General features: G+C 31.6%; 2 protein-coding genes and 1 long non-coding RNA gene across 6 annotated transcripts; 1 reads left to right on the top strand and 2 right to left on the bottom strand.

Moving 5' to 3' along the window:
- Positions 1 to 5850: 5850 nt before the first annotated feature.
- Positions 5851 to 9561, top strand: LOC129303114 (uncharacterized). The gene is made up of 3 exons (XR_008591429.1): positions 5851 to 6218; positions 7037 to 7107; positions 8810 to 9561. It is a non-coding gene; the product is annotated as an uncharacterized LOC129303114 (long non-coding RNA).
- A 2261-nt stretch (positions 9562 to 11822) lies between these two features.
- LOC129309835 (uncharacterized) lies at positions 11823 to 20199 on the bottom strand. 4 transcript variants are annotated; one of them, XM_054951581.1, is made up of 11 exons: positions 20086 to 20199; positions 18509 to 18612; positions 17246 to 18412; positions 16701 to 17158; positions 15755 to 16205; positions 15322 to 15434; positions 13842 to 14295; positions 13311 to 13423; positions 12885 to 12983; positions 12224 to 12370; positions 11823 to 12129 (listed from the first exon to the last, which is right to left on the bottom strand). In XM_054951581.1, the coding sequence occupies exons 4-11, from the start codon at positions 16969 to 16971 to the stop codon at positions 12062 to 12064; spliced, it is 1716 nt and encodes a 571-aa protein (XP_054807556.1). In that variant the 5' UTR covers positions 16972 to 17158; positions 17246 to 18412; positions 18509 to 18612; positions 20086 to 20199; the 3' UTR covers positions 11823 to 12061. The 4 variants fall into 4 exon arrangements, with proteins under 4 accessions (XP_054807556.1, XP_054807548.1, XP_054807564.1 ...); XM_054951573.1 differs by having other exon boundaries at positions 18509 to 18615; positions 20086 to 20127; XM_054951589.1 differs by lacking the exon at positions 20086 to 20199 and having other exon boundaries at positions 17246 to 18058; positions 18137 to 18412; positions 18509 to 18651.
- On the bottom strand, positions 18236 to 20573 carry LOC129292935 (disease resistance protein Roq1-like). Its single transcript, XM_054930692.1, has 4 exons — positions 20086 to 20573; positions 18750 to 19623; positions 18509 to 18652; positions 18236 to 18412 (listed from the first exon to the last, which is right to left on the bottom strand). Exons 1-4 carry the CDS (start codon positions 20571 to 20573, stop codon positions 18236 to 18238), a joined length of 1683 nt encoding a protein of 560 aa, XP_054786667.1.
- Positions 20574 to 21680: the final 1107 nt, after the last annotated feature.

Genomic DNA, 21680 nt, shown 5'->3' with positions numbered 1-21680 from the left:
TAATCGAGTAATTAGCTATTTTTACTTTATGTGTATATCTTGATTCTAAGGCTTTAAGTTTATTATAGTTAAATATTTGTTATGTTAATTTAGAATAAAGTTTTATTGAACTTATTGAAAGTCTATTAAGACCCTATTATATTTCACAGGATGTCTAGAGAAAGAGGATTTTGATAAAAGTAATAGGGAGTAAGTTATAAATTTTGAAGAGTATTTCAGGTAAGTGAAAAACGTCCTAATCAATTTATATATTTGCAAATTTCCTCTTATCAAATATTATTTTTGACAATTTACAATTATTAATATAAGTTTCTCTAGTACTAATTATTGTTATTAATTAAATTTCTTTAACTCTTGAAGTTATCATGATATATACTTATTAGATTGACGAAAATGCTTTTATAAATTTTAGTATTCTTTTATTCAATAAAGACAATCATGAAAATTAGAGAAGAAGTTTATGAAATATTAATTGTGAATTTTCATATTTAAAAGGATTAATATTTTAATCAATTCATGCGAGTTTGATATTGAGAAGAGAAAATTTTATTTTGAAAGTGATGATTTTCTCACATGTTTGAAAATAGATTTAAAAGAGACTTTATACAGAACACTAGTTGCTAACGATAGTTTCATTAGCTCTAAGCACTTCATGGTCAATGACTAGCTAATTTGATTTTTTGTGAGCTTTGTTCTCACATTTGTTATCCGTGGATCTCGTACTCGCGTTTGTTTTCATGGATTCAAGCCACATTTGGTTAACATTACTCTCGTGGACTGTGTCTCCACATTTATTTTGTGGCTTCGATTGCATTTGGTTACTTACCCTCATAGACTGTGTATCTATGTGTCTTAGTGGCATAAGTCAGGTTTGGTTATTTACCCTCATGGACTGTATGTCTACATTTGTTAATTGTTCTAAAAGGTCTCTATAATTATAAGTTAGATTATTTGGTGATTTTACATCTCATTATTTTTTTATTTAGTAATTTACTTATAATTATTTATTTTGTTCATTTGCTTTCTTGAAATCAAGTCACAATAATATTTAATATGATAATTTAATGGTTCAAAAAAATTTTTTAAAGTTATATAGAGCTATTTTATTTTGAAGTTTACTAAATTTTTATGAGAATCTTGATCTCTTTAACTTACATAATTATTTCAAACTTTCCTTTTATTTATGTTCAATTATTTATTGTTGGGACATTATTCACTGAAAATATTTTTGATCTCAGATAATATAATTGATGATCTACCTTCTACTAATCTATGAGTGAATCCTTGTTGAATTGAGGAGATGACATTTCGAGTATATGTTTCTTCTGCTGTAAATCATTAATTAGTTGTTATATTTTGAAATTCTAATTAGGTATGCTCCACGTTGACTATAGATAGGATTCTGATTTGTAATATATTTGTTTGTTCATTGCAAAGGAGCAAAGCTCCGCATTTCTAATTTGGACTGTATATTATTGTTGTTGAGACTTCAAAAGGTCCTATTTAGAGTGGAGATTTTGGCAAAATTTTTACAAAATTTTATGAATCTTTTGTTTATATAAAAATGTCGCAATTATCTTTCATCATATTTCAAATGAATTAAAATACTAGATTAAAGTTTCCTTGATCAAAGCTTAAGGAATGCATATTTGTGTATATATTCCATGCCGATCACGTCTAATTTTTGGGGCGTAACATCAACTTTATTAGTTCCCTGTAGGAATGAAAAGCATATAATGAATTTTGAACCTTAGATATGTACCAAACAATAAACATAATGATATTTTAAAGAAAAAGATAATGAATATTGGTGATCTTATTGTGTCATGTTGTAAGACTTGAAGAATGTCTCGATAGAACCATAGCCTGCTACGTTTACCAAGCTTATCTTGTGATTCTCTACAAACAATCTCCTTACCCATATCTTCTATCAAGTTATACATTATCACACAATCTCCTTCAATCTTTATGGGAGATTTATTAATAAGCATTTTGATAGCATATTCCAATTGAATTTCATGAAGGCATAACAACATGCCCCTAACATCATCCAAGTTCTTACCATTGAAGAAACAAGTCAAGTCAAGGAAAAATTTATGTAGTACACTTACTAGTTGAAACTACTAATTAAACATTTAAATACATAAGTTGATTAAAAATTTAAAATTTTGAGGACTTAATAGAACAGGAAACAAACATGAGCACACAGTCCACGAAGGTAAATAGCCAAACATGGTCAAAACCATGAAACAGACGTGAACACACAGTCCACGAAGGTAACTAACCAAACATAGTTGAAGCCACGAAATAGACGTGGATATGAAACTCACGAATATCAAATATGAGAGCAGAGCCCATGAAAATCAAACTAGCTAGTCATTGACCAATGCTCATCAAGGGCTAATGGAGCTACCATTAGCAACCAATGTTCTATATAAAGTCCTCTCAAGATCACCTTTCAAACATGCAAGGAAATTAGTCATTTCTAAAATAAAATTTGCATTCTTAGTATCGGACTCGCATGAATCATTTCAAACGTCAATTCAATACTCATTAAAATAAAATTTTATAAATAATGTTCATTCTTATATTTATTTGGTAACCAAAATTTTCCAAAGCTAATCCCAAATAATTTCATAAATTTTGAAAATATAACTCATTAGGGAAAATACATGTACATGCCATACTTAATTATTCTTTGCCACAATTTTATATTTTCACATGATAAATAATTTAATTAACAACTTATCCGATATTTACCATAGAAATTGAAAATGATCTACATTAAAAGATAACATTTTGATAAAAGACTATTAATAATAAATTAAATGGGATGCTATTCACTTACCTGAGATATTCCAAAACATATACCTTATTCCTAATTAGTCACTTTTGTAATATTACTCGTGCCTTAATTTCCTATTGTTCCAAGGGACATTATTGTTATTCCTATTATGCATTTTATAAATCAAAATTTTCAACCCAAACAAATTTAAAGAATTGGGAAAGAAAATCTCAACATCAACATTACCATTCATGTATATCCAAATTCTATAAACTTCATTCCTCAAACATTTCATCAATCACTTTATATGCACATAGGAATTAACATAAGAACAAGCTAACTTTGTTTTTGTAGTATCCACCAAGTACTAAATCTCCTAATTTCATTTCCATCCTTGCGTTATAGAGACAATTATCTACTACAACAATATACCCAACAATAATATCTTCATCACACTCACTTGTTATCAAAGACTAACATTCACTTATCAAACATTTCATCAAATGCCTTGTGGGCATTCAAAATCAAGACATACAATAATCATCTTTCTCTTTAAACTTCTTTTCTAAAGAATTTTAATCAACATCATTTAAATTTAATATACTTCCCAGAGTCAGTACTTTATCAAAATCAATTTAATTCCTAAAAAAGAATAACATCTAAATCAATTTCCTTCCTATAGAGACCAAAATACTCAAGGAATCATTTCTTAACTAGAGTAGGTTTCCAAATTTTCAATTTAAGCTTGTTTGAAGAATAATATCTCCTTTGCACCCACAACAACTAATTTAGAAGAACAGAAATCGAATGTCCAGCAATTACCCACATCACAGAAATCACACAAAATCAACGCAAGGGAGAGAAAACAAAGCTTAAACTCACCAAAGAGCAAAGAAGAACATGGATTGAAGGATTTGGAGTCTCCCCCTCATACACAGAACAGCGTCGTCGCAGAGTAAGGAGGGAGAAGATACCAGCTGTGGTCGACGGCATCAAGGAGAGAAAAGAAAGGAAGAAATGAGAACTTGGCCTCCAGCAGTGACGGACGAATACTGAGAAGGAAGAACAGGTAGCATTAGATCAAGGAAGAAGAAGAACCTGACGGTGCAATACACGGAAGAGGAACTCGCATGATAGCAACCAAGGAAGAGAGGAGAAATCATCCAGCTTCCACCACTCCCAACGGCGGCACAGCTTCGGCGAGAACAGGAGAAGTCTGACGGGAGGAGAGAAGTCTGACTGTGAGGAGAAAAATCTGACAGTGAAGAGAGGAGGAGCACACTGTTGGTGAAGGAGAAAAAAGAAACGCAGATTCTCTGTTTTCTTTTTGCGGAGAGGGGGATAAAATCTGATCTAAAGAAAAATGGAAAATTACAAGAAAGAATACAAAAAAAGATTACAAGAAAAGGTACAAAATTTTTTTAATTGAAAATAAAAAAATCAAACTTTTGCTTCATAAAATCCAAACTCTGAACCTTCAAGAAAATTTAGTAGCATAAATTTTAATAAATTACTACCCTTCACTTGCCATAAAATTAATTTAAATAAAATATTAATTGAAAGATTTTCTTTTTTTGTCATTACAATAGCTTAATTGGATGACTTCCAAAACTCTTTCATGAGGTATTGCTTTAAATTGATCCAAGCCAAAACTCCATTGATAAACTCTTTTACCGCATAAATTAGAACCAATAACTTCTAAAGCTAATGGAAAGCCACAGGAATAACGTATTGCACAATTGGAAACCTCAACGAATTCAGACTCTACATTCTCCTTTTTAAAGGCATGCCAGCTAAGAAATTGAAGAGATTTCTCTACATTTAATTCCCTAACATTATAAATGTTTTTATCATGAGCATAGCTTACTAATAATTGCTTATTCCTTGTCGTGATGACAATTTTACTTCCCAAACCAAACCAATTACAATTTTCAGTTAGTGCTTCTAATTGTACTAATTCATCAACATCATCAAGAATCAAGAAAACTTTCTTCTGACTAAGTGTACATTTTATTATTAGTATTCCTTAATGAAAATCACCCAGTTTAAGATTTTTCTCCATGACTAATTTACAGAATAATGTCTCTTGAAGATGTGCAAACCATTTGGCATCTGGGACTCTTTTCTTACATTAGAAAGAAAGCAAAAGCCTTCAAAATAATCAGCTATTAAATTATACAAAGCTCTTGTAATTGTTGGTTTACCTATTCCACCAACCTCCCAAATCTCTACCATTTTAGTTTCCGTAACGGAAAAAAGCTCTAAAAGTGAGGTCACTACTTTCACGCGAGGCACAAATCCGACTGGATAACGAGTAATGTGTAAGGGATCATGATTAATCCTATTAGAGACTTCCCTAATGATCTCTGTAATACATCTTGTTCTTTCGCAATCCTGACCACTTCATAAAAAAGTCACTTTTAGTCATCCAAGAAATGATTATACTCCACTTTTAGTCATAAAAACTCTGTTGGCTTCCCATTTCCTACTAATAGAAAAAAGTTTCGTTCCTCATTTCAATGATTAAACAATAGGCAAATTAAATTATTAAAAGCCCTAAATACTATAATTTCAAACCCAAACCCAATTATTAAAAATTTTTAATTTTAGCTGAAAAGTAATAAATGTACATATATGTAATTGTATTGTTATGTATATGACTATCAAAATAATTACGTAAATTAATAGATTTTAATTAATTGAAGAGCACCTTTGCATATTGGGGGAAGTACATGGGACATGCGCAATTACGGCTTCTATCATCGGAAAAGGCACATTTTGCTAGGGCTTCGTATGTAATACCTCAGGAATTTTACAAATATATATATATATATATATATATATAATTGTCTTTTAATTATAGTTATATTGTTTTTGAAACAATTGTCATGTCGGCATAGTGAAAGTGAGCACGTAAGTACCCATTGGGTCCAGAGTTTAAATCTGTTGAAGCAAATGGGGAGAATTTTTTTTTAATTATTTTCAGCCTCTGAAATTACCAAAATGTCACCTTTCTATCGGATATTTTTTTTCTCTCTTCTTTCTCCTTGTTTAATCACGTTTCGGCATCTGAGGGAGGGAGAGAAAAATCTGGAAACCTCAGGTGCGATCTCTGTCTTTGTTTCTTCTACAAGTTTCGATTCCTTCCTTCCCTTCGTTCCTTGCTGTCGCCGATGTGAGAGCCGAGTTGCTGTGAGTCTGCCGGCGCAGCTCTGCCATTCCTGAAGCTCCTTTTTGTTCTGCTTCTCGCAGCCGAACAATCTTCTCCCTCCATTCTTTTTGTTCGTGTGTGGTAATGATGCGAGGAGCTGATTTGGTGCCATAGGAGGTTCGTATTAGGAGATTTAAAGGCTAGATACCACCATCTTCTTCCTTCCCTGTTGAGCTGCGAGAATTCCGTCTTCTCCTCTGTTTCTAGCTTCACCGATCTGAGGTAGGAATTCCAGATCCTTTCCTCTTAGTTGTCTTCATGCCTTTATGGGTTTATGTTGTAATGAATGAGATTTTGATGCTTTTGTGGGCTCTGTGTGTACATGTGCGAGGAAGAAAAATTCACTAAATTGAAACTTTAGGTATCAGGGGGAAGAGGATGATAGTGTGGATTGAAGTTTTAATTAAATTTGATTTGTTTATTGGTTATAATATTGATATTATAAAAATTTTTGGAAGTTAAATTAAAGAGGAGGAGGTTAGTATTTGTTTAAGGAATTGGTGCTCATAAAGTGTTTGATAAAATATTTATTAGGAGAGTTTTGCTTAAAATTGCAATTATTAAAATTTTATTAAATTTATTGAAAGTTATAATTGGTTGGAATGCTATTATCTTGTGAATTTAATTTGAAAATTTCAAAAGGAGATATATGAATAGGTATTTTTTTATAACCTTATTGGATCTTGCAAGAAATATGAATTGATTTGAGTGTTGTTCATTTGTGAAGTTAAATCGAATGTTGCGAAGAAATTTATTTAAATTATTAAGAGATTAATTGGATTATTAAGAGTTTTATGGTTGTTAATTTATAAATCATAGTATTGTCATGTGATTTAATTTTTGGATGTGTATGTTATAAAAGTATACTCAATATGTTAGATAAGGGGAGTATATATATGAGGCAACCATGATATTAGAGAAGCTTTTAAGACATGGATTTTGGTGTTTTTTTTTTTTAAAAAAAATTCTACTGTTGTAGTTAGTTGGGGTTTGTCTTAATTGATTTAATTTTTCATATGTATAAAAATATATTCATACAGGATGTCTAGAGGAAGAGGATCTTGATAAAAGTGATAAAGAATGAGTTATAAAAGTTGGGAAGGCTTATTAGGTAAGTGGATAACATCTCAATCAATTTATATATTAGAAAGTTTTCTTTATCAAAATATTATTTTTAATAATTTACAGATATTTGTATATTTCTCTTGTTTTAGTTACTTTTGTTAATTAAATTGCTTTGCTTCTTGGAGTCATGGCTTATACTTTTCAGACTGACAAAAATACTTTTACAAATTCTAGTAGTCCTTTATTTGATAAAGTCAATATTGGTGAACAATTTATGAAATATTAGTTATGAATTTTCATATTAAAATAAATTAATATTTTTATGTATTTCATGCGAGTTTGATATTTGGAAGAGAAATTTTATTTTGAAAAGTGATGATTTTCTCGCATGTTTAAAAAATTAATTTTCGAAGGGATTATATACAGAATACCGATTGCTAACGACAGTTTCGTTAGTCCTTGACGTACTATGGTCAATTATAAGGTAATTTTATTTTCGTGAGTTCTGTTCTCACATCTGTTATTCATGGGTCTTATGCTTGTATCTGTTTCCTAGGTTCGACCACATTTAGTTATTTGCCCTCATGGATTGTATGTCCACGTCTGTTTTGTGGCTTCAGTCGTGTCTAGTTATTTATCCGCTTGGATTGTATGTCCACATTTGTTAATTGTTCTGACAAGTCCCTATAAATATGAATTTGATTATTTAATGATTTTTATATCTCATTGGTTTTTAATTAGTAATCTATTTATAATTACTCATTTCATTTATTTGCTTCCTTAAAATTAAGTGATAACAATATTTGATATGAAAATTTAATGGTTCAAGATTTTATTTAAAGTTATATATAATCCTTTTATTCCGAATTTATTTAAATCTTTATGGAGATCGTTGTGGTTTTAATTTACATAATTGTTTTTAACATTCATTTTATTCATGTTTAATTATTTATTAATGGGACGTTATTCACTGAAAATAATTTTAGTCTCAGATAATGTAATTGACGCTAAACTAGTCACTGAACATTGATGAGTTTATGATTGATTAGAAGTAGAGGAGTTAACGATTAAACTTTCTCTTGATATAAAGTTTTAATTTTAAAATTTTATTTTATAAACTTACTGTTTGGTGCTCCACATAGTCTGTAGCTAAGTTGTTCATGTTGTTATTACTGGCTGAAAAGAGCTTTGCTCTTAATTGACTTGATATTTTTAATTGAAATATTATATTGTAAAATTTTTGGGAGATCTTATTTATGGAGGATATTTTGTCGAAATTTTTACAAAAATATTAAAGTATTTTATTAATACAAAAAATGTTTATGCATGTTCTAATTCAAACTAAAATGTAATTGTGTCTTACTCATGGAAAAATTATCCGATTCAAGGTTTAAGGGATGTGCAGTGATTCACATCTTATATTATTCACCCTCTATTTTTGAGACGCAACAATGTATATTGTAAACACAAAATAATGTAACCAATCTCGGCCAAGTCTTCGTTATCAATTATCATCTTGGATATAATGATAGTAATACAGTAATTAAGCATGCATAATTCTTTCATCCTGTTAAATGCATTTCTTAATTAACATAACATCCAAAAGGTTTGAAAAAGCAAACAAGAAAATGAGAGAGAGAAATATATTTGGGTTTGAGATGACAGCCTTTCAAGTTAGCTGCTTGGGACAAAGTCAACCTTCATTTTTCCACCTTCTGATCCTTGTTGTCTTTGAATCGTTCTTCCAGTTTTGGCAATGCTTCTGCATAGCTTCCTCTCGGACATCGAAGCTCCGATGGATCAACATAATAAAACACTGGATATATCAGCCGGCCTTCCTCCTTGAAACACTCTAGAATCTTTGCAAGTTCTTTCAAGCAAAAGTGCACGTGTGATTTCTTCCCAGTTTAGATGCCTTCATCATCGATAAAGGCATGAATTCCACGTTGGTGCAGGGCTTCGCGGAGATAGCCAATGAAACCCAAGCGAGTATCTTCACCATGGAAATTAAGGAAAACGTCGCAAGTCCATTTGTAAGTGATGGAAGAAGATCCTGCTCGGTGTGCCATGATTGCTGCGTGGTTCGCGGCTAATCTTATTTGAGTCTTACAGCTGAATTAACATATAACAGAAGCGTAAGTAGAGCGAAGCAAGAAGAAATCCCACTGGACTCGAAAGAAATATCCCACAAAGCTGTGCGAATGATAGGGACCTTTGACAGAGCTAATCTTAGCAGACTTAGCTAGAGCTCAAAAATGGCGGAAGCGTTGAATAAACCAAGAAGAGATCTGACAGGACCGGAGAGAACGAAGGATATTAAAGAGCAACTCAATGGTGAAGGACATGTTAATATACAACAACACAAAGCTTCCGCCATATCTCTCTCCTACCCATATGTTCTTTGGGCTTCTATGTTTTAAAGACCAGCGAGACTTGGAGAGTAATGTTTCAAGAACCCAATCAGACCATATAAATCTTACCATCTTACCCCATGTCCGAAGTTTTCTTTCAGTCTCTTCATTTTATTTAGTTTCTTTTAAATACTTTAATTTTCAAAATATAAAGCTTCTCAATTTCTAATACTATTAATCGTGTTAACGAAAAATGATGACAAAACAATCTTAAATGCTGATAGAGAATTTCCTAATGCAAACATATAAATGCAGCTCTTTTCTTTCTTTCTTTTTTTTTCCTTTCATTGAAAAAAAAAAAACAAGTTGAGTTGGAATTTTTCTTACAATAAAATGGGTTAAAACGTTTTGCTGTCAGGCTTTACAACTATTTCATATTAGTAGATAACCAAAAAAATGAGGAATCTCTAACGGAAGAGTAATTTTGCTGCTAAAACAAATTGTTTAGGGGCATATTACCACAGCATTAAATATAAGGTGCTCACGGGTCCTTAACTCTTGAAAGTATATTTGAAACCAAAAGCATGCTTAAGCCTAAAAAAGAATACCTCTGTACCCCTGTATTGACGCTTGAGTTTTGTGATATTTAATTTTTTTTGGGGCAGTGGTGTTAATTTTATTTTATTCAGTTTTTAACAGCGAGGACTATCAAAGATTAAATAATCTCGTGATTCGTGAAGGATAATTAAACAACGCTGCGTCTTTATATTTATTACCTCCACTTTGCAAGCCAAAGCATGAGATGTTCCGGCAAAGTACTGCAATTTTTAAAATTGCAAGGAAACAAATTCAATAATAGAAGAAAAATCAACCAATAGCCAAAACGAAAATAATATACTAGTGGTTATTATTAGTATTATGGTAAAAGAGAAATTAACTTTTAAATTACACATTCAAAAGTGTATGTGATCCTAAACTTAGTATAATATTTTTGATACAATTTGACTCTTGCAATTAAAAAAAGTTAATATTAATCGTTGATCAAAAAAATTATAGTAAATGACCTAAAAATTACAGTTAAGGATCCAAAAATTAAATAAAATGATCAAAAAAATTTATTGGTCTTTTTTTGAAATTTTTGAAATCATTTTCTATTATTTTTGATTAATTAACGATAAAAATTAATTTTTATTAATAATAAATATTAGATTATACTGTTTTTACAAGTTAAAAATAATGTAATACAAAAAATGAGTTTGGATCTAAGATGCTTTTGAACCTATAATCGAGAAATTAATTAATTTACTATTTTACCCTTATTATTATTATTATTAAAATTAAAGCAAAACCAACCACCATACTGGTGGTGGCGGCGTGGTAGGTGACCCGGAAAGAAGCGGAAAATATTAAAAAAAAAAAAAAAACCATCACTAAGCATGGCAACATTGATTTTTTTTTTTTAATCAGGTCGATGTCTACCTTAAAGAGCCTCATATTAAAAAAATGACTTGTAAGAATAGAGTCTAGAGGGCTCTTTCACTTAATGGTCGAAGTTTTTGAAATAGCCTCTCATTGGAACCTTATGCTCATGTTATATGATTGAAAACTACTTGCACAAAACTATCACACCAGACTAATGCATAATTATGACAGCGAGGAGAAAATATAAACAGAGGGAGTGGGAATTAGAAAATAGGTTTAACTTTAACTTTCTCATTAAAGCATTTTTAAAAAAAAAAACTTTAACAATAGTTTATATTTGATACTTATTATTTCTCTACTTTATTATTACTTAATTGACCTTTAACTTTATTATAAAATATGTATTTTTGATACCTAATGCACGTTAGTACTTTTAAATCACTCTTTGCTTTCTTTTATCTTTCTTTATTTTATAAAATATTTTTTTACTGTCCCTATTATAAAAGACTTTCTGAAATCAAGAAAAAATGATTAACTTATTAAATCTGTCTTAAAGTTAAAAATGAATATTCAAGGAACCATATAGAAACACTAAATTATAACCTTTTAACAATTTTCTAAGTAGGGGTAAAATTGAAAAATATTAATTAATAATCCTCTATTTCATTTATATTAAAAATCAAGAAATTTTTCTAAAAAGTATCATACAATAAGAACAGAAAGAAGTGATTTGTAGTATTTGTTTTTTCTTCGGTAGACAGTATTTGGTTTTTTTTTTTTTTGCAAGAATTTTTAGCATTTGGTTTTTGGTCGTCCGATCCCACTCAATGTCTCTTACATCTCATTTTTAATTTATTTTTTGATAAAAAATCTCATTCTTAAATTTGAGCTACCAAAAAAAAAAACTTATGCTCTGAAGATTTACTAATTACTAACATCACAGGATGATTATGGATATAATTAATGAAAACCCTTTTGCCACATATGATGACCACAAATATTGGTACGAATATGTAATTTCCAAAAGCTCACCACTTTCTCTGGTCAAGCATTTTATACATAGCGTTGAAAGTTTCTCTTCGGTCAGAGACCTTTCGGTTCCTGTACTTTGAACATTGTAAATTACAAATATTTGAATGGAAATCTAATTTGTTTCAACAAAAATTGCACATTCTAATGATTTAAAACGACTGTTCAAACAACAAAGTGATTAGATCCAAACTATGATTATTTCCCCGCTTGCACTCTTCTTTCATCATGTTGATTTGGCTTGGCTTGCGTTTCATAGAGAACATCTGCAATGAATTTTAGAAACATGAACAAGAATTTGGAGAGAAACATAAACCAAAAGAGAAGATCATTCAAAACAAACACAAGCATTAGCTTTACCTGTATTCTTTTTCTTCTCCATCCATGATTTAATACCAAACCAAGAAGTTATACCTTTCTTGAAACCGTTCTTATGGAACTTGCCTTTGTTCTTGCCTTGCAATTGACCATATTTAGAAATACCCTTACCATGATGTGGTTGCTCCCCTATACATATAAGTAAACCAAAAGAGATTCTTGATCAAAGAATATGAACACATCATATGAATAGTTTTATTAATAAAATGAAATCTGTTCTTGTCCTTTAGCCAGCTATGCGTGTGTGCGTGTATATAGCTTTGATACCAACTGTTGATATAAAAAAAATCATATACCATATTACTTATAAAAATATAGATATCCACTTTCTCAGTCTATTTATAGGTTGTACACATAAGGATGGGAGTGGAGACCAAACTCTGTTGTAAGTAGTGCTCCCACTAAGTCCCGATATAATATTTAGTAAAGAAAACTAAAACAAACAAGTATCCAAATCATTCATATCGAATCCATAATTCTTTGAGAATGGACATAATTAAGCACAACTTAAATGGACATTGATTTAACCCGTATTGCTAAACTGATAAAAATTCAATTAGCTAGAGGAAGCCCAGAATAAGAAATGACATTAAAATATCAAAGGGCAATGCACAAAGAAAAGAGGAAAGGACCAAAAGACTACCTTGTTGACTCACGATGCTCTCTGTCAACTCTATAGATTTCATTGAACTTGAATCCCGACAAGGGTCATCTTCAAGTTCTTCCATATCTTGTTGTTGTTCTACATTTCACCAGTCGGCCACATTAAATCAAGGTATGTTTTAGTATGGAAAAGAATATAAATGAAACTCATTTAAATATAATTCCGCGTGTCATTATTTATTTTTAATTTAAAATATAGTAATATTTTTTTCCTAAAAAAGTATGCCCCTTGTCTTTAATTGCCAACCTTCTCTCTTCTATGATGCTCTGTCATGAATTTCATTTCTTTTTTTCTTTTTTTACCCAAGTGACCTTTTCTCTCCCCACTTTAATCCCATCCTATCACGTCTTCATTTCGCAATTGAACTTCTCATGATAACACAAAAATGAAGATGGGGACAATTACCTGGATAACGCATAATGATGTCATCAGTTGACTCTTCAGATTTTGTTAGGTGTTCAAAACGAAGATGACAAGCAACTTCTTCAACAATGCGTGGGATAACATCAATTTCTTCCCTGCTCAATTACAAGATCAAAATCAGCACAAAATAAACAAGTCAAAAGTTAATACAATATTCCTTTTCATTTGGTAGGAAGGTCTGTCTACAAAAAGCTAATAAAACAACTCAATTTACATCCAAGTTAACTTAAAATGCTTAAAGTCATTTATTCCTCTTTTTCTTTTCGTTTTCTTTTTGTTTTGTTTTTTTTCCAAGATCATTAAATAAGTTAAGGGGTTTATTGTTAAACTCTAGGAATTCATACCTTTCCAATGAATTTTTCCTGAGTTTTATAATCTTATTGATACACTTGTACATATTTTAAATATTCAAGATGGGAAAAATGTGCTTTTTGAATTAAGTCATTCAAGCAAGTTTGACATACACCTACGATCATTGTTCTGAATTCAAAGAAAGAAGTAGCGATGACGTACCCTTTTTCCAAGCTCCAACCAAGCATGTGAGCTGCTCCATACAAAGCCAACTTCCACTTCTCCACCTTTTCCGTGTTATCCTTTAATCTGTTTTCGTGCTCATGCATTGCTGATTCGAAACTTTCTGTTTGTTGTCTTACTGTTGAAGCGTCTACATTGTAGAAGATTGGGAAAACCAATTTGCCCTTTGTTTTTATACAATCAATGATCATAGCAAGTGCGTCAAGACAACATACAGAATATGCATAGGATTCAGAAAATACAATAATTGAAATCCTAGACTCTTCAATATCTTGAGCAATTGGGCCCAAATCTTTCCTCCATCCAGAGCTCCCATCATCTTTGAAAGCATTAATGTTGCTCTCATACAAAGCATTATATAGATTGTCCACGAAAATGTTGGAATCACTGAAGGCTTCTTGACAACTCAGGATCAACACATCAAGTCTCGGTCCTTGTGCCAAAGAAGATGATATTATATTGTAGCCACTATTTTCAATTTTAATAGTAATAGTATACAATCAACCAGAAAAAAGATATATAGATGCAACAGGCCTATGATCATATCAAAGCTTCAAGTTTTATAATCCAGATATAAGAAGAGTATGAACAAATTAACACTAGGAATACATTCATGTAATTTCTAGACACACACACACACACACACAGCTTTAGAGAATCAAATTAAATTTGGGAGAATATCAATGAAGGATCACTAAAATGATTCAATATCAAATAAGACTTAGACAAATTAAATACTTGTTAAAACTTGAACTTTCACTTGTCAATTGTTAATGTGTACTTGTTCCAAGTCCTTGTCTGATATTAAATTATTTCAGAGGTCCTTCAATGTTATTCTTCTAATAAATTTCGTAGCACATTATACTAGTTAGTCAATGCTTATCATTACCAGTCAATATATTTTCTATACCAAAAAAAAAAGGGGATGTTCAGAGAAGAGCTATTGATTCCACACTTTTTTTTTACGAACAATTATTTTGCAGTCGCATGTTATTGTTGCTGATCGATTTACTCTTAGAATATGTTTAGCTTTTTTTTTTTTTTTTAATGCTTTGAGATAAACTCGTTATGATTTTTCCTCAAAATGTGAATAGTCAAAATAATCTTTTTATTTGCAGGAGTATTATTGTTTGACTTGCGGCAATTTAAAACAGCTATCAATACAACAGAACCTTAAACTACAATATTTGCCAGCTAATCATGTGTTAAACTGTAAGAGACATAAAGCAAGAAATGAATATTACCAGAGTTTTTTTTTTATGTTAAATGCTGAACAGCCCACAATTTACTATTGACTAATATAAATCTCAATACGTATCAACTTCGAGCTCTTCTCTATCTTGTGGTTTTTTTATGTTTCACCAGTGGGCAATAAGTCAAGGTATGTTATGACATGTCAAACTAAAGGATCTGAATGTTAAAACAGAAAGATAGAGGACGATGGGAAAAAAAAAAATACCTTGATGACCCATAGTGTTCCCAATTGACTTTATTGATTTTGTTAAGTGTTCTGAAAGAAGGTGACGAGAAACAACTTCAATAATCCGTGGGATAACATATTCTTCCTTGTACCTACTCAATTGCAAATGTATTCATTAATAAGCGCAAATTAAACAAGTCAAAATTTGAATATAATATTCCTTTTCTTTCACTTAAAGGCAACCTGTGTTTTTATACTGACATATATATTCAATGGGATGGTGTGTCCGCAAAAACTAAAATAGACACAATTTACATGTAGCTTAAGTGCTTGAAATCAATTATTTTCTTTTCCTTTCTTAAATAAAACAAGTTAAAAATGTGATTTATGAAGCTATGTTTTTGTTGAAAATATATATAACAAACAACACAGAAACTCTTTTTTGGTTTGAAAGAAAGAAGTGGAGACATACCCTTCTTCTAAGCTCCAACTAGGCATGCGAGCTGCTTCAAACAAAGCCAACTTCCACCCCTGCAACTTTTCCATGACATTCTTTAATGTGTTTCCATTCCTGCCGGCCCTTCCTAAGCTCAAATGACGTGATTTATGTCTTACTTCTGAAGAGTCTACATTGTAGAAAATTGGGAAAGCCAATTTGCCCTTTGTTTTCATACAATCCATAATCATAGCAACTGTGTCAAGAAACGCTTTGGACTCAGCATAGTATGAAGAGAATACAATAATTGAAATCCTTGACTCCTCAATTGCTCTGACCACAGTCGGGCAAATATCTTCTCCCCATCCGAAACTCTCAACATCTTTGAAAGCATTAATCTTGCTCTCATACAGAGCATTATATAACTTGTCCGTGAAAGAGCGAGAAGCGTAGCCTTGAAAACTTAGAAATACATCATGTCTTGATCCTTGTGCGAAAGAAGATGATATTATTATAGCCATTAATTACTGCTAATTTTAACAATAAAGGTACACATTCAACCAGCAATGGATAGATGCAATAGGCCAATGATCATATCAAAGCTTCAAAATATTATAGTCGAGGTGCATACATTCATGGAACTAACACGTCATGCATCTTACTATTATTTTATTCCATTTTTTGTACGTAAAAAAAAAAGGTTTTTAGAGAAGAGCTATTCCACGCCTTGCAACTTAATAGTTGCATGTTTTTTTTTTTCCCTGCTGTACTACTTCTTGACTTGAACATCAATTTTTCGCAACAGAAAGCATCAATTTAAAATAGCTAAAAAATTTTGCAAGTACAAGGGAAATGAACCAAGAAAACAAATAGTGGCAGAGTGTATATACTAGCGTTGAATTCGGAATAGCCATGAGTAGCAGAACATATATAAGAGAATCGATGGGTATAAAGCACAAAGAAATAAGGATGAACTAAATACCTGGTGTCAGGAATCTGATATTATCAAACTTTTTTTCTTGTTTGCATACATTAGCTCCTAAACAAATTTTTCCGTCAATTTCCACTTTGGAAGTATTGTTCTTGATGAAAATCTCCATATGATTCCAGTCATTCTGCTTAAATGATTGGGAGAGTTCAGTCTTTCCAATAAAGCTGTATAGATCATATCCGTATATATGATCAGCCTCTAATGTTTGTTGATAATGAGAACCGTTGATAAGAAGATCGAGAAATATCTTTGGATATGCCATCTATGAACACGGAGACGTCAATGTTACAGTTCACATCTTTAACAAGAATCCATATAACAATTACATCATGGAACTCTTCATGAATCCAAAAGGACAGAGAAGGATTATGGCCAACTGTGTCTAGAAATGCTGGGAACTTCTTTTCTGGAAAAGCACAGTTTCTATTGCCTTGTAGGTCACTGACTACCTGTCAATTATACATTAAGAAAAATTTGAGAAATAATGTATATAAGTAACAAAATAACATAATTAAAGTGAAGGCAGGAATAGACACCTGTTTGAATACTATGCTTTTTGACGACTCAGTCAACCTTGTGCAAAATAAGGCGCTGAATTTGTCTAGGTTTGGCGGCATCCCCAAGATATGTTGAAGCTGCTTGCAATTATCAAGGACAAGATATTTCATATGGTAACATTCTTCCATGCATGCAGGAAGAGTTGTGAATTTACCATAATTTAAGTCTAATTGTATCAAATTTGGGAAGTAAGAAAGGCATAGAGCAAGAGAGTCATCCGACAAATTGCAATTTGAAAAATAAAAATATTCCATTTTTAAAGACAATATCTTGGGGCCTATGCTTGCTTCTTCTCCATCTTCACATATCTGTAAATATCTCATCCCTTCACAAAAATTTGTGCAAAGTGTTGAAAGATTTGGCAACATGAAAATGCTTGCTGGTAGTTGCCTAAGATGATGACACTCTTCCATGTTTAACATTTCAAGCCCAATGAGATTGCAAATTGAAGATGGAAACTCTATAATGGCTGTCCTATCCAATTCAAGTATTCTCATCTTTGTCATCTTCACCAGTATTTTCGGGAAATATTGTAGACTTGAACATCCAAACATGTTGAGATTTTCAAGAGATGCCATGCTAAGGCCATGTGGCAAAATCTTCAAGTTTTGGCATCACATGGCACTCAACTCTTTAAGTTTATTCAGATAACCAACTGAATCATGAATTTTAATTAAGTTTGGACAATGATCAAGACACAACTCTATTAAATTAGAAGCTCCTGACAAGTCTGGTATTCCTTGTAAGGATATACAACTTCTAAAATTCATGTGTCTTAAACTCTCGAATGTCTGCAGAGCATTAATAAACATTTATTTTTTAAAATTGCAAAAGGAAACAAAAACATAGTTATAATCAATTGTAGTTACCTTAGAAAATGGTTGGAGCAATTCAACATAACTGTAAGACAAGTCAAGATAGACAAGTTCTACCGGACAAAAATCATGTGGTAAAAATCTAAAGGGATACTACTTCCACTCCAACCACCTTAAACTATTTGGGAGATATGTGGGGCCTTTAGAAAAGCGTGCATTCTTGATCACAAGCATTTTGAGTTTCTTCATCTTCATGAAAGCATTGCCACTCCATTGCACTTCTTTACCTTGAGGTAAGTCAAGAACTATAGCCTCAACTTTATTAGTTTCCTTTCAAAATGAAAAGCACGCAATAAATATCAAACATTGGATATGAATCTATAATTATTCAAGTTTAGAAAGAAAAATGCATGTTGATGGTCTTACTGTGTCATGTTGTAAGACTTGAAGAATGTCTCGATGGAACCATAACCTGCTACGTTCACCAGGTTCATCTTGTGATTCATGACGAACAATCTCTTTACCCATATCTTCTATCAAGTCATGCATGATCACACAATCTCCTTTAATCTTTATGAGGATTTATCAATAAGCACTTTAATAGCATAATCTGGTTAGATTTCATGAAGACAGAGCAACATATGCTTAACATCATCCAATTTCTTACCATTGAAGAAACAGACCAAATCAAGGAATTTTTTTTTTTTTCAAATTCTTCTAAAGCATTATAGCTTAATTGAACTGCTTCCAAAACTCCTTTATACGGTATTGCTTTAAATTGATCCAATGCATCATTCCATTCATCGACTCCTTTACCACATAAGTTAGAACCAATCACTTCTAAAGCTAATGGAAAGCCACAAGAATAATGTATTGCACGATTGCAAACCTCCAAGTAGTTGGAATCCACATTTTCATTTTTAAAGGCATGCCAATTTAGCAATTGAAGAGATTCTTCATAATTTAATTCCTTGACATCATAGATACTTTCACTATCAATACCATGACTTACTAACAATTGTTTATTCCTTGTTGTGATGACAATTCTACTTCCAAGACCAAACCAATCACAGCTTTTAGCTAGTGCTTTTAACTGTTCGAATTCATCAATATCATCAAGAATCAAAAGAATTTTCTTTTGGCTAAGCCTATATTTTATTATTGGTATTCCTTCATGAATATCACCCAATTTAAGATTCTTCTCCATGACTAATTGATCGAGTAGTGTCTCTTGCAGATGTGACAAGCCAATATTTTTAGACCTTTTCCTTACATTAGAAAGAAAACATGCACCTTCAAAAAGATCACCAATCAAATTATATACAGCTCTTGCAATGGTTGATTTACCTATTCCACCAGCTCCCCAAATTCCAACCATTTTAGTTTCCTTAGTAGACTCAAGTTTTAAACATGAGATTAATTCCTTCGCTTGGGACACAAGTCCAACTGGATAATCTGTAATAGATAAAGGCTTATTACGATTAATCCTATTAGAGACTTCACTAACAATCCCAGCAATGTGCTCTTGTTCATTGGCAATCCTGACCAATTTCTAAGAATTTGACTATTAGTCAAATTAAAATTTAAGTTATACGCAAGTTTGAGGGGGCAAAAAAAGGCTGGTTCTGTTTTCCCTTTTCCTTCCAATGAGAAATAGTTTCATTCTTCACCTAATTTAAATTTGCAAGTGTTTTGAAATTTTTAAATAGCACAATTTTAAATTCAATCACAATTAATGAAAAATAGTAAATTTATTATGTAATTATGGCAAATATATAAGTTTTGTTATAAGCATGCATATAAAATAATTACTTAAATTAATAGGATTAATCAAGTAGTTATAGACGATTTAGCTGCTCTGCATATCGTCGGGAAAGTTCATGTATATTTTATATCTAAGGTCTAATTGTAACTAACCATGCCTAAGTATTTGGCCATTATAAGATGTTGAAATAATACCCAAATAGCTAAATAAAATAACAAGCAAGAGGGAGAGATGATACTTGGGTTTGAGATGACAGCCTTTCAATTCAGCCGCTAGGGACAAAGCCAACCTCCATTTTTGCACCTTCTCTTTATTGTCTTTGAATCGTTCCTCCAGTCTCACCAATGCTTTTGCATAGCTTCTTCTTGGACGTCGAAGCTCTGATGGATCCACATAGTAAAAGACTGGATATATCAGCCGACCTTCCTCCTTGAAGCACTCCAGAATCTTTGAGAGTTCTTCCAAGCAAAAGGTCGAGTTTGCATATTTTTTGGAGAAAACTATGATTGCTACTCTTGATTCTCCTATGGCTTTGAAAAGTGCTGCTGTGATTCCTTCTCCTGTCCTGATTCCTTCATCATCTTTAAAGACATGAATGCCTCTTTGACGCAGAGCTTCGCGGAGATGACCAATGAAACCTAAGCGAGTATCTTCGCCGTGGAAACTAATGAAGACGTCATAAGTCCATTTGTAAGTGATGGAAGAAGATCCTGCTTGTTGCTCCATGATAATCTTATCAGACTCGCGGAGCTGAATTAAAACCGCAGAAGCGCAGAGCAAAGCAAGAAGAAAAAGGAAGCATTGAATAAAGCAAGAAGAGATCTCCCAGGACCGGAAAGAACGAAGGATAGTGAAGTGTAATATAATAAGCAAAAGTTATATGTGAATGTATGACCACGAAACTTCCGCCATATCTGAAAATAAATATATATGAAGGTGGGCAACGCGCAACGGAAAAATAATATTTCCGTGGCTCCAAATTCAAAGTCATAGGAAATTTATATAATGAAAATTGCAGGTTACCCTTTCATTTTCAAAAAGCTTTCTTAAATTAATTGACATAATTATTTTTTGATAATAAAAAGTTTAGGTGAGTTAGGTCTGGCTGTCTGAAAATTTACCAAGACATACGTTCAAGCTCAAAAATACTTAGTAATACTGACAAATCATTAGCTAACAAAATCCTCAAATTGCACTAGAGTTTCTCTTTAAAAGTTTTAGTACTCCATCCCATATTATTTTTTAAAGTTCCAACCCCCCAAACATAATAACTTATCAAACTAACAGTGCGTTATTTTTCATATTATTTGATATTTTAATTTAAAATTATGTAGAACATCGACATATGTCATTTATATAGATATCCTTTTTTATTTGTTGATTTTTTTTTTCTCTTTTTCCTTTTGAAGTTGTCTGTCCTCCCTTTTTCTACCAATCAAAAAATGTATTGACACGCCCACTACTATGCCTCCACCAAACTTGGTCTCGATCCCTTAATTTTAAATGGCATCAATTCCATAAAGAAATAGCAAGTTAGGAAATGTAAACCAGGGAAAATAACTTGAGGAAAAGGAATTGAATATATACAATCTTATGCATAGTGTCTATTTAAACATTAAGCACTCAAGTCTATCCTTATTTTGATCATTTGGCTAGTTTTTCCCTACTCTTTGTTTAGTTTTCCTTTTAATGGGTTCTGCTATTTTTTCTTTAGGGTTTATAAAATGGAAATTATGGTTATCTACTTTTCACTTTAGAATATCGGGTCCCATCAGTACATTCATAGTGTTTGTTTAAAATTATAAGTACCGAAATTATGCTTTTATTGTATTC

This window comes from Prosopis cineraria, unplaced genomic scaffold (assembly GCF_029017545.1).
Source record: "Prosopis cineraria cultivar Desert tree isolate PC_DT_omini unplaced genomic scaffold, ASM2901754v1 PC1, whole genome shotgun sequence".
Classification (NCBI taxonomy): Eukaryota; Viridiplantae; Streptophyta; class Magnoliopsida; order Fabales; family Fabaceae; genus Prosopis; species Prosopis cineraria.
Note: the sequence above shows the minus strand (reverse complement) of the source record. Positions and strands in the feature narration are given on the sequence as shown.

Bases quoted from the DNA above. Each gene is read 5' to 3' on its own strand.
- LOC129309835 (XM_054951581.1), bottom strand. From the start codon at position 16,971: ATGGCATATCCAAAGATATTTCTCGATCTTCTTATCAACGGTTCTCAT. The intron at 15,435-15,754 runs GTATGTCTCCAC...GCAATTGAGTAG, and splicing joins AGTTGGAGCTTAGAAGAAGG to GTACAAGGAAGAATATGTTA. The intron at 12,130-12,223 runs GTAAAGCTAATG...AATTCATTGCAG, and splicing joins GGAGAAGAAAAAGAATACAG to ATGTTCTCTATGAAACGCAA.
- LOC129292935 (XM_054930692.1), bottom strand. From the start codon at position 20,573: ATGGAGCAACAAGCAGGATCTTCTTCCATCACTTACAAATGGACTTAT. The intron at 19,624-20,085 runs GTATCATCTCTC...GAAATTGGTCAG, and splicing joins GGCTGTCATCTCAAACCCAA to GATTGCCAATGAACAAGAGC. The intron at 18,413-18,508 runs GTAAGACCATCA...TCATTTTGAAAG, and splicing joins AAGTCTTACAACATGACACA to GAAACTAATAAAGTTGAGGC.